The following is a 13,312-nucleotide window of genomic DNA, read 5'->3' on the forward strand; positions in this document are numbered from 1 at the left end:
AAGCTTGTATCGAATTATTTGTGGGTCCCAATCCAAACCCTTCTTATCCATGAACTATTCATCAACTTGGATTTTTTTTAGGAGGAATTAATTCGAGCTTCGCTTTCAAGCTGCAAGTTGATGCTTTTTAACGTCTTCTCCATTTAATTTGATGGGGCATGCATCATATACATACATATATATATGTAAGGTAGGGATTGTGATTGTGTTCATATGGATAAAGTCTGCCCAATTCCAACACTCTAGATGATAGTAACAACCCATATTTTAGTCACATCCTAATTTATAGTATCCTATTCATGAAAATCTTTGATAAATTATAGGTAACATACACGACCATCCAAGGTGAATTCGAGGCAAATTAGGGGGCAACTTCAATTAACCTAGTCATAATCATATTAGAGTTGACACTTTGAGTTAGCATATGGCATTCACATCATGTCATTTCATGTTTATATTGAAAATTATTTTCGCATAACTCAACTTTTTAATTTCGTCAATAACTAACCCAACGAGTTTATGATTTATGTTATATTCAAGTTGACAGACATATTTTTAAAACTACAAACTTTCAAAAGCAAATTCCTCATATTTGTGTAACGGAAATATTCGTACCATAGATATTGAAAAATAAGGTAAATGAGTCATTTTCTAAGTCTTTTTTTATTCATGATTATTCTAATTTGTTGTGTCAAAAATGTTTGTCTCATATATTAACTCAAACCCACTAAATTCTCAAGCCACCTAGGAAATTGTCATCCTTAATTTACACTCTATGTATACAAGAATGCAAAGAAAATCTTCAACATGATTAAAAGATCCACTCCCCACACCTTTTTTAGGTGTAAAGCGACAGATATTCGGACTAAAAGCATCGAAGTTTTATTACTAAAAAAATATTCAGTCCATGATTGAAATTTGTTAAAAGATGGTTGGCTCCTGCAAAAGGATCCATAGGAGGAAGAAGAAACTGGGCCCTTAGGGGAAGGGAAAGTTTTGAATATTAATACTAGTTTGAATTATTCCAATTATGTAATAATAAAATAATTCAAGTTGGTATATAAGTAATACCAAATTTTAACTTTGACTGAATCAACACCTGTCAATGGGGTCATATAACTCCTTTTTTTTTTTTTTTTATACAAGCGATATCGTAGAAGGAAATTGAACCTAGAACATTTGTTCGGATAAATACTCTTAATCACTTATGGTACAAACTTCTTTATTGATTTTTTATTTTTTAATTTCTTCATAAAGCCGACAATCTTCACCACCACAATACCGCACATGGCCTAATCTAAAAGAAATGAGTTACAATAGGGCATGAATAAAATAATGGTCACCTAACTATCTTGAACGAAACAATGCAGGCACAATTATTTATCAGTCTGTATATGTGTTTTATTTTATAATGAAACGAATTTAAATTGGGCATACATTAAGCGTGGATAATAATGCTTAACAGCTAATTCATGACCTTTGTTTAAAGTACTCTCGAGATTCTATTCCCTTATGACAAATTGGTATCAAGCGTGGATAATAAAAAAGTTTATATGAGAGATGTCTCTCGGACTTTAACTTTATAATCGGTTCAGATGAGACTACTTTGTACGTTTTAACAGCACGTTTTTCATTTGAGAAACTGTTTTTATATATGGTAGGTTCTTTCCTTTTTGAAAAATATTAGACAAATTAGTGGGGCCCTGATAGACGAAATGCATATAATGGGAAAACCAAAACTTGATAAAGGGCGCGTTTCATTTCCAAGTGAGTATTTTGTTATGGGGGGAAGACGTCCAAGATTAGAACTTAGAAGAGCAAATAAACTCTTCAATTTATGAGAAGCTTTAGCCTTACACAACGAGCTACAAGCTTTCATCTCTTCCTACAACCTGAAATCAAGACTTTCTTCTTCTTCTTCTTCAACACCTCTAACCCTAATGAGACATTCTCTATCTTGAGTATAAGTTCTTTTTCTTTTTTATGCATGCAACTAGTTTCCTCTATCTCTAAATTATAGCCTCTGCAATTTGAAACTTTTGAAGCTTTTACTCACTTCATCATTGGAGAGCCTTTGACAAACACCAAAATGATACCCGCTTACTTCGAAAGTCTTTTTCTTTGGGCCAAACATACTTTTCAACTTAACTGTAGGAGGTTTGCGTCCGTGGAAAAAGACTACCCCTACTACTATTATATGTTCATGATGCTCCAAGTCCAAGCCTCCAGCCATCGTTTCCCTTCTAAAGCCAAGGGGAAGACGAAGCCTGGCACGTGGGAAGACTCCACACATGTGGAAAAGTAGATAAGATACCATCTCCCATGATTTGCATCCGAATAATGCTAAACGTATATCAATTATTACTTTTGAACTCTCTAAGCATAGAATGAGACGTACATAGGTCTTATATGATTTCATACTTTCTCATATTATGTGAGAGAAATGAGACAAGAGTTGGGAAAATAGTTAGTGCATCCAATATTATTATTTAAATTTCTCGACATCTTTGGTCTTTCCACTTAGATATCTCAAAGTGATATTGGCATAGGAAAATCTTCTTATTGCCTATGAGATAAAAGCAAAAAGTGTTAGGAGATGAGGATGTGATTTGGAAACATATCCAACTTCCACTGGTCGGCACCAACTAGCTATATATAGTCAACTGATATTTCTCCTCTCCACTTCAATATTGTAAGACGTTTGAACATTCTGCTCCAGTGATAGTGAGCTAGCAGAGGAATAAAAAGGATAGTTGCTTCATACCGGCAGCATATTCATACGAGTATGATCTTTTAAAATAATATATATATATTTTTATTCAAATTTCAACAATCATTGATAAATTGTGATTAATTTATATATATATATATATATATATATATATATATTTGGTCTGGCTAAATTTTAAAAGTGGCTAAGGAACCCTCCTTGGACGCTTCTTATAGGAGGAGGATGCATTTAAGTTTTAACGCCAAGTTTGACCAGAAATTTGGGTCCGTGAAATTGAGCAGAAATCAAAGCAAGGAATCAACCAATGGGACACGTTTCATATATCTAGAAGGTCTCACCTGTGACTTGCAGATTTTGTACGCATCATTAGGCTATCCACTAATTTATTATTGGTTAAGTTGACACAAAAAACCATTGGGAAGCATCAATACACAAGAATCTTTGAGTTGTTAACACAGAAAAGCCATGGGAAAGCCTCAATATACAGAATCTTCGGGAGGATGCGCAAGTTCATTTCGTACTGTCATATAGTGTTACAAGTTTATTAAAGTCGCATAGTCTTATTAGCTATAAATTAACAACACTATAGAACAACATGACTGTACGTAAGTCAAAATTTTCCGTTCTTTTAAATTGATGAGTGAACTGTCTAGTTTGTTACCACCCTAGAAAATCTGCCACTCCTAGTGTAGAGATTAATCGGGCATTCGAGGGCACTAGTCAAAAGCTAGAGCTAATTAAAAGGGCAAAGCCAAAAGATCTTGACATGGACGCATTCGAGAAAACTAGAAAGAAAAATGAGTAAATGAAATGGAGCAAATGAAGTAAGATGGCATAGGTCATGCTAAAGGAGATTTCCCTGTCCATAATTATTGGAGACATGGAGCTAGGATGACGGTCCACCAAGGGAACATCTCATGCACATGGAAGACTCTTGTTTTTTTTTTTTTGGGAGGGGGGAAGGAAAACTACCAATAATGTCTCAATATACTGACTTTTGTACCTGAAGTTGGATTCAAACCACTAGTTTAATTTTGATGATGGATACAATTGAGGTCATTTTAGATATCAAATTTGTTTATTCGGTTTTAATTTTTTCGTATTAATAAAAATTAAGAGGGAAAACCTTGAATTATTATTTATATATATATTTTTTTTTGAGTAAAATTCAAGGTTTAGTTATATTATAAAATATTTGGATATTCCAAGATAAGATTAAGCTATACAAGTAGGCCCTTATCATAAGTTGGTTTTGTATTAGCTGCTTATTAATGGATAATAGAGAATTAGGTTTACTATAATTATCTTTCTTCTTCTCTTCTGTCAACCTCTATTGAGTCCAATTATCTACTCTTCCCTTTCTTTCTCCTCTTTAGGATGAACAATCCCTATCTAGTTTGTTTAAAAAAATGCCAATATCAGCATCATAGCCTACTCCTCCCTTTTAATGATTTGGCTAGTAATAAGTCACATACTCACAGTCAATGCTCTAATTAGGACAAATATAGAGGTAAAGTCTACATTAAGAATTATTTAAGGACTTTTAATATCAAACATTAAATCGCGCATATAGTCTGTTAAAAAATATATTTAATTCACTAACATATCTACATGATTAGTGAGATTAATTAGAATTTCTCAACTAGTTTTTAACAAAGGAAAATACTTCCCTCCATGCCAAGAAAGTATGAGCTTTTACGTTGTTGTCAATAGCAATGTGATATGCGTGCACAAATTTTTCCTTTCGTGCTTTTCATGAATTATTTATATATATATGTCAAACTGTGATTTGCATGAAAGATGAGCATCTCTTTACATGGAAGCTCAATAAAAACTCATTGTATATATATAGGCAGCATGCATTCATTTCATTTGGACAGCTCTCCAAGTGCTTTACCCTGTCACCAGGGCAGTGCCTGGCCAATTGCAGGATATTTATCTTCTATTGTGTCTTTGTCAGGTTTTCATTGTACCCAAATAAATTTAAGTTTGTTAGGACATCAATTATTATAATATGGTAGAATTTCCCTATTTTTTATTATAATTGAACACAAAGTTTAAGCTTTTGATTCTTTCAATTTTGCTTTGTCCCTAGAGTGGCCCCAATAACCCTCTTTGCTAACTGCATGTTATAAAAACCCTAAATCACTTTGGTCCTTTGACCTCTTAGCTTCATGGGAGAGTAAAAAGTTGTTGGAGCTAATATGAGCATGTAACATGTATTATGTACCACACGTTTTAAGCACCGTCAATGTTGACTGTGACAGTATGTCATGAGGCAGACACATTCTGGGTCATGCCAGCCATGACTCATAGCAGTAAAAAAATTTATATACATCACGCCCAACATGCACAATTATTTGTTCGGAATTGTGAATCAAATACAAATGTCATATTTTTTTTATTTAAAAAAGTCGACAAATGGGTTAATTAAGTGGTATAAATTGTACCGAGATCTTTTGAGATGAAATTCTATATGCGGATTGGCTCGGGGGCTACATCACACCATGACGAATCTATGCGGTTAATTGGGGAGAATGTTGGTTTAAATTACCTGGCTGGCTAGGTCTTTATCGATTTATCTAGTTTTGCATTTGTCAGATTTTCCCCCTTTGCCGTACTCTATTATTGATTCCGAAAGTGATAACAACTATAGTTTTTTTGGACTGAAAATGACAACTAAAGATGATTTTTCAAATATTTGTGCGAGGTAAAGGCACTAATAATGATTGGATCCTGCTAAGCCCAAATGTGGGAAGATTTTGAATCCAGCAACCCAAATATGGTAAGATTTTGATTTCCTGAGCACAATACCAGGATCGGGAGGGAAATGTGAGAAGAAAAGCGTTACATCTTTCCTTCCATATCTCCCAACATATAATGCTAACAGATGCCAACACTTCCTTTCGCACATGACTAGGAATGGCAGAATTGGAGCTCAGGGCCAAAAGCCAAACATCGAACTTGGAGATTCTCTGCATATCCGGTTTGTAGCTCAGAGGTGCGCCGAACCACACACCCTTCACCCGCGGACAAAGAAATAAAATATGCTCCAAAGATTCCTCATGTAGTTCACAGAAAGGACATAGAGGATTGCAACTAACTTTCTTCCTATATAAATTAAATTTGGTAGGGATGGATCATGGCATTTGACACTACCCTCCAAAGGAAGTTCCTTATCTTTGGAACCACGTCAATTTTCCAAGTTGTTTTCCACACATGAGTATCAATCTGGTGACAAGAATGGGCAGGAAGGGACTTTTTGCCCAAACTCGGGAAAGCCCAATAATAACAACTCTTCAAAATAACAGCCCAAATGGCATACGGATTATTCCAGAGTCTCCAGCACTGCTTTGCGAGGACGGCTACATTGAAAGTCTCAATGTCGCTGAAGCCCATACCTGCATCACTCTTGGAAAGGCAAAGATTTGCTCCCAGCTTTTGCAATAAATCTTGTTCCCTCCGTCATCATGCGATCCCCAATCCCCATTAATAGCTTTGCAAGTGGAGGAGAGAAATTTGAAACAAGACAGAAGATATGCAGGTATCGCAAGAGGCACAGATTTGATTAGAACTTCCCTACCAGCCATGGTCAAAGAACTGGCTTTACAACCATGTACCATCTTCTGAATTTTGTCGCAAATATACCCTCGAGCATCCTTTTTTGATATGCCCCGAATTGCTGGGATCCCAAGGGAAACTCCGGGATCGGTGGTTGGGTTGATCCGAAGAGCTACCCCAATTTCAGCTTCTAACTCGGGGGAAGCATTAGGAGACAAATAGATGGAGGATTTGCTGTAATTCACCTGTTGTCCAGATGGAGTGCAGTACCCATCAAGCAAATTCTGGAAGCTTCTGCACTTCTGGTTAGTGGTTCTCAAAAAGACTAAAGAGTCATCTGCAATAAATAAGTGGGATAGAGTTGGGCCTCCCCTACTCAGTTTAATTCCCTGTAATGTTCGAATCTTAGATAGTTTGTTCTGTCAGCATTACTATTCTTTCAATAATAGGGTTTGATCTTTAAATGAAATGATTCAACTGGAACTGATGAATCAAAACATCTATTTGATAAAGTTCGTGGACATTTTTCACTGTCAGTGACAATAAAGTGCAGGATGAGAGACAAAAAGCAAACATCCATATTTGAACATGAATGAGGTGAAACCACAAATGAGAGGATAACAACGTTTCGAATGAGCGGCTGAAGCGTTCAATGAAAAGGGTGCAGTATTTATAACCAAGCAGAAAATTCCATTAACAAAAATTTAAAACGAAAAGTTTCAGATTTCAAAGGAAGTACAGAATCTGCTACTAAGCAATTATTAGAGCAAACAAACACAAAAAAATCAAGAGCACCACTTGAGACTAGCACATAAATTTATGCATTTTGGTTGCCAGCCAATGGTCATTTTTAAGAGCTGCCTCATTCCTTCTTTCCAATACCATGTGACATGTTGTAGACTCCTCGTGCCTGGAGGAAATGTCATAAAACCTTACAATTAGATTGCAAGAAGTACGGAAATTTACGCTTTCCTCATAAATACGGCTTAGAAAGCCTTAAAAGACGTGAAATAATTAGAAACTTACAATAAGGAACAAAGAAGATGCAGCTAAAGCAGCTGGAATGGCGACAGAGGTGATCTTATCATAGGGTCCCTTCAGATATGTGTATTTGTGGACGCTTTGGAAAAATTTTTGTTTCTCGAGGAGCTTCTCACGTGGTCGGAAGGGTGCTTCTTCTGACATCCTGTATTATAGATCAAAACATTATTAAACGTCATTTTATGAAAGCAACTTCCAAAAACTAAACTTCTCCTGAAGGGGAAAGACCATTGTGCGCTCTCTGGTTTATATTTAGGGTTCAACTGAAGTCGCACCAAGAAAAATATCAACACTGGATACGCACCATAAACCCAGAGGGGGAAAGCACAAGGCCTCAATTGCTAAAGAGAGACAAAGGTCGCCCAAACTGTCCCATTAGACCATACACTAATCCTTCTAGTTACACTGAAAAAGAAAAGAAGGGGAAGGGGGCAGTCTACCAAATTAGGACAGGATGGACTTAATTCGACTTAATCAATGCACAAACTCTGCATCAAGCTTCTGCAGAAACGCAGCAATTAGCTACTTGTGATGTCAGAATTTATTAAATTTGGTTTAGGTCAATAAATATTTTCAAAATATATTTCATTTTCAACTTAGGTAAAAACCCCTCCTCCCACTTAGGCAATAATTCCAGCACTCATTGACCTATTCCAAACACAAAATGTGTACTACAAAATGGTATTGTAAACTAACAAGCACAATTTATACACCAGCATCAGTAGCCACACTACTTGTCCACTGTACATTCACTTTCAAATGGTTAAGAGCACAAACGAACTGGATTTATTAGATACTCATCTTTTTCAACACGACACGGCCAAGTTGAACAGAGAACAGATCAGCAAAACAATGCGCTAATTTAAAAAATAACATACATACTAAAATGAGAAACAAAAAAAAACAAAAAAACAAGTAGGTATAAAGAAAATAGTAATACATCATCTGGCTCCATTCTATTTAAGCTTCATTATTTCTATAGAATTCTTTACACTGTCTTTATAATGATGAATACTCAGGTGCATGCGCACACATAAATCATTATGAAACTACTATCATGTGCAGTTCAATTCAACTGATAATGATGTGGACGAGCTTATAGTTTATTCAATCATCATGATCACAAAACTAAAGCTCCAGAATGCTATCCAATACTGTGACTTTATCAATCTTCAGGAAGACCCTTAGGTGTCAAAAAATGGCAGTTAAGAATCACTTCACAGACAATAGTGACATACAATGCTGGAGACGAATCACGCTGGACTGAATGAGTTATCTTGAACCATTAAGAAAGCAAAAAGAAAATTATTCAAATATTTCATCGTTTCTATTCCCATCACATGCTTGCATTTCCAACAGAAATTCATGTTTTGTAATAATAAAAAATAGAAAACACAGAAATCGTGTTTACATCGATGCTATAACAAACAAAACTAACTTTTAGTCCCCCAGTTCATGGAATACATGATCTGAAAACCAATTTTGTAGTTTGACAACAACTTTAACATATAATACATGAAAAATTGTTATAAACTCAACTTGGATGAATATTTGAAATTTAGAGACAAACAAAAAGTCATAGAAATTTTAAGAATGTCATTACCAAACTCATCATCCGCTCACCAGGATTATTCCAAAAGGATGGTAATCAAAATTCATAAACCAACAGCAAAGAAAAACCATAAATCCCCTTCTCAATCAGCCCACAAACTTGAAAATCGAATCCAACATATTGATAATTTATGAAAGTTCAGTTAATATGTGCCAAACAATTTGCTAGTACACTATCTTAATGCACCAAGAAATTTGCTAGTACAGTATCTTAATGCCATTTTCTTAGCCAATGAAGCACCTCGAAATAACAATGGGTCAGATTCAAACTGAAGACTTTCGACCTTTTTGTGTGTGCATAAAAGTAGCATTTCTGAGAATGCAATTCTACAAATTAATCGTTCCTCTCTATTCTTAAGTCTAAAACATAACACCATCATAAACCCAAAACTGTCGAGCATGAGTTACTGAAGCCCCAGTCCTTCCCACTCAACCCACAACTTACCTACCAAACAAAATTACTAGTTTGCAATAAACGTCATGACAAATTGAATAGAAAATTGACATCCCACATCAAGATTGAATCAACGGAATTCCTTCTGAAATTTTCCCTCAAAAAACAGGAAACCCTAATTGAGCAACCAATCAGGTCATTAAAGAATAAAAATATAGCAACCGCTTAAGCCGATCAAATCACAGAATAGGGATCGATGAAATAATAAATGTAACGGGAAAATGAAAACAGAGACAAGCAACAAACACTAACCCTAGATCTAAGCGTTAGCCCAAATCAGATTGGTGGGAATTCGAATATGGGATGAAGAAATAGGGGACGAGTGGAGAAAATCTTACGTGAAATTGGGAGTGGCTGGAGCTCGACAATCACGTTTGGGAAAGCTGACGATGCCGAGGGCTGGGAGAAGATAGTATAAGGTGAAAATGAGATGGAGATTTATAGTTTAATACCGTATACTCACGCTAGGTAGGTCACGTTTGGGAAAGCTGACGATGCCAACCGCGGATAAATGTTGCGGATTAAGACGTCAGGGGCCAAATTGGGTTAAAAAAGTTAATATCCATTATTTTATTTTATTTTTTTTTTAAAAAGAAGAAGAGAGAATTGGGAGTAAATTAAAAGTTAAGTATGTGTTTAGGGGGCAAATCAAGAGTTAAGCCTTTGGTTTTAATGGAAATAGAGATGTTAAACGAACTGTGTTGGGCTGGCCCGATCTATTTAGAGTTGGCCTCGTCCATTTAGGAAAATCATCAATTCCAGCTTGAGCTTACGGCTCGAGCTTTTGTGGCTCGGGTTGTGCTCATGTCGAGCTCCTAAACAGATCGATATGGGCCCACTTCAAATTTGACTTATGTATTGCTTCTTCTTTTCTTGTAATTTTTTTTAGGGAGTTTCACTAAAACACCCAAAATGGGGGTTGAAATTATAAAAAAACCCAAGCACTATTGAAACATATAAACACACCCAAAACCCATCATTACACACACTCAAAACCCATTTATAAACACACCCAAAAAGTTGACTTTTGGGTTGATTTTGGGTGTGTTTCTATGTTTAAATAGTGCTTGGGTTTTTTTATAAATACATGTCTAGGATTGGGTTTATTTATAAATTTGTATTTTTTTTACTACTTCATTTATTTATTTTTACAATTATGTATATATTAATAATATTTATTATTTGTTATGAAAAATAGGTCAATAACTTTATTTAAATAGCCTTTTCGTATGCGCTTCTGCATCTGTGAGAGGTTTTTTTTAAATAAAAAAATTTAAATTTATTTTAGAATTAAAAAAGATAATAAGTAGTTGTGTTCCATAAAAATAGAATCAATTATCTGATTTTTCTTTTAATTTTAATTTTTTTTAAATATGAAAAAGTGTGAATTTATCATATTATCATAATTTAATTAATAATTTCAATTCTTAATGTTTGTATTAACTAAGGGCATTTTATGATATTTTAAATGTTTCACAATTTTCTGTCTTTTGCTTTATATATATATATATATATATATATATTACATTTAAATAAAACATGGCTAGATTATTGTTTAGGTTTTAAAAATTGAAAATTGAAAAATGAAATCATTATTTTATATATAAATAAAACACTAAATTTTAATATATATTATTAAAGAATAGCAATAGACTTGAATATAAGATATAAATGTAATAATATTATATATTATTTTTCTCTAAAACAAGTATAATTTAATAAATGGGCTTTCAATGGACCGGGCCCATTGAGTTTTGGGCCGGCACGGCTATTGACAGGGCACAGGCCACCCCAATTCATAGGATCTAATTACCTCGTTTTGGCACAGCCCAAAGATATCTGGTGTGCCGTGCTAGGCCTTACTTAAATCGGCAATTGTTCTCGTGCCATGTCAAGCCGGCTTAGTCTGTTTAACACCTCTAAATGGAAATGAGTTTTATTTTCTTTTTTAATCGGCCCATAATTTGAATGATTTTCACTTTGGTAGTGATTTCAGTAATTGCGTTTAGGTCCTTGTAGTAATTCACAATAATAGTAAAGGACAAATCAGATTGTGACCCCGAAATAGGAGAAAAGAGATAATAAGGTCCTTGGCACCTTCCAAGGCAAGAGCGTATCAACCAGTTGACTTGGTTTATATACTATCAAAATCCAATTTGCATCAAAATACCGTTTAAGTACAAATGTATATTTTGTATCATGCAATCATGGTATACTTTAGTCAAAACTTTTTTGTGTTGTTGCTCTCAAACCCAAACCCTAGTCTCCCTACAATGTTGCAACAAGGGGGAGGTCCTTTTGCCCTCTTCCCTTCTCTTTCATCTCTTCTCCCTCTTCTTTTCTCCTCTTCCCTTTCAACCTTCTCTCTCTCTCTCTCTCTCTCTCTCTCTCCAAATTTATGGGGGTTCTTTCTTTGTTCATGTAGGTTCTTAGGCTGCAACAGTTTTGGTGATGTTTACCATGTCCCCACTGCGGTACCGACGACAATGGATCTACTGCTTTTCGTTTTTGTTTGGGTCTCTCTTCTTCCATGCCTCAGTTATGGGCTTGGGTTGGTTTTGTTTGGGTGTGAGTTTTTAATGTTGAATAAGCGTTGTTGATACCATCATTGGCCTCACGTGCTCTCTCCAATATAGTGGCCTCCCACATGGGTTAAGTCTTATATACCTTATCATTTGATAAGGCAGGAAACCCATGCACATAGAGGAAGGCCTACGTCTCCTCCCAGCTGACCTAGCATGCCCAAGCAAGTGGACCATTTATGTTGGTCTCCCACATGCCGCAAATACCAAGATTGGCGTCCTTCATGTGCCTCAAGTGACCAACTCATGCTGCACATTAAACAAGAGGCATGCATGGCTCCCATATTCTTCCTATATAATGGAAAATACCCATTTTCCAACGATAGGCCCATCTACGATTGAGAGGGGCTTATGAGAAACCTCATCAGGCTCTCCCATTTACTATTATAAGACTCTAGAGCCTCTTTCCATGTATATTGTAATACTCCTTCATAGTGAAATATAAATACCAAGCTCTACAGTGACTGTTCGTATATCTTTTAGGGCCTATGCTAAATCACTCGTACAGTTGGCGTTGTATGTGGGAAACGTAAACAAAATGTCTCATTTTTCTTTATCATATTTAGCCATATTCATCGGCCATCGCGTGATAATTTGGGCAAACCACGTTTGGGTCTACAAATACTCTGAGTCAATAATATGAATCGTGTCACATCCCGGGATCGGCTCCACTATAGCACGATATTGTCTACTTTGGGCCCCCCTCTCTACCTTCATAGTTTTATTTCTGGGAACTCACGAGCAACTTCCCAATGGGTTACCCATCATGGGATTGATTTAGCCCCAAATCGCTTAACTTCGGAGTTCTCATGACTCCGAAGTCAGTGGGCTCTCCAAAAGCCTCATGCTAGATGGAGGTGGGCATGTGTATATAAGGCACATCACCCCTTCTCCGTTAGTCAATGTGAGATGTTACAATCCACCCCCTTTAAAGGCCCAACGTCCTTGTCGACAAACTCGCACCACACGGCAGAGTGGCTCTGATACCAAATTGTCACATCCCGGGATAGGCTCCGCCGTAGCACGATATTATCCGCTTTGGGCCCCCATCTCTGCCCTCAAGATTTTGTTTTTAAGAACTCACTAGCAACTTTCCAGTAGGTCACTTATCTTGAGATTGCTCTAGCTCTAACTCGCTTAACTTTGGAGTTCCCATGATTTTGAAGCCAGTGAGCTCCCAAAATGCCTCGTGCTAAATAGAGGTAGGTATGTGCATATAAGGCACATCACCCCTTCTCCGTTGGTCGATGTGGGATGTTACAAACCGCACCAAGCTAGTTATAAAATCACATATATATATATATATATATATATGGCTCCCCACAATTGGAA

The 13,312-nt window shown here is 35.9% G+C and overlaps 2 protein-coding genes across 2 annotated transcripts; both read right to left on the reverse strand.

Annotated features, from left to right (window-relative positions):
* Window positions 1–6,096: 6,096 nt before the first annotated feature.
* On the reverse strand, window positions 6,097–6,872 carry LOC107880235 (uncharacterized). Its single transcript, XM_016791394.2, has 2 exons — window positions 6,867–6,872; window positions 6,097–6,681 (listed from the first exon to the last, which is right to left on the reverse strand). The coding sequence occupies exons 1-2, from the start codon at window positions 6,870–6,872 to the stop codon at window positions 6,097–6,099; spliced, it is 591 nt and encodes a 196-aa protein (XP_016646880.2).
* Window positions 6,873–6,961: 89 nt separating this feature from the next.
* LOC103326912 (cytochrome-c oxidase/ electron carrier) lies at window positions 6,962–9,878 on the reverse strand. The gene is made up of 3 exons (XM_008229163.3): window positions 9,737–9,878; window positions 7,319–7,478; window positions 6,962–7,202 (listed from the first exon to the last, which is right to left on the reverse strand). Exons 2-3 carry the CDS (start codon window positions 7,475–7,477, stop codon window positions 7,155–7,157), a joined length of 207 nt encoding a protein of 68 aa, XP_008227385.1. The 5' UTR covers window position 7,478; window positions 9,737–9,878; the 3' UTR covers window positions 6,962–7,154.
* Between the last annotated feature and the right edge of the window lie 3,434 nt (window positions 9,879–13,312).

This window comes from Prunus mume, linkage group LG1, assembly GCF_029339155.1.
Source record: "Prunus mume cultivar Tortuosa linkage group LG1, ASM2933915v1, whole genome shotgun sequence".
NCBI lineage: Eukaryota > Viridiplantae > Streptophyta > Magnoliopsida > Rosales > Rosaceae > Prunus > Prunus mume.

Coding starts and splice junctions, on each gene's coding strand:
- LOC103326912 (XM_008229163.3), bottom strand. CDS start 7,477: ATGTCAGAAGAAGCACCCTTCCGACCACGTGAGAAGCTCCTCGAGAAA. Junction 7,203..7,318: donor CATCTTCTTTGTTCCTTATT/GTAAGTTTCTAA, acceptor CATTTCCTCCAG/GCACGAGGAGTCTACAACAT.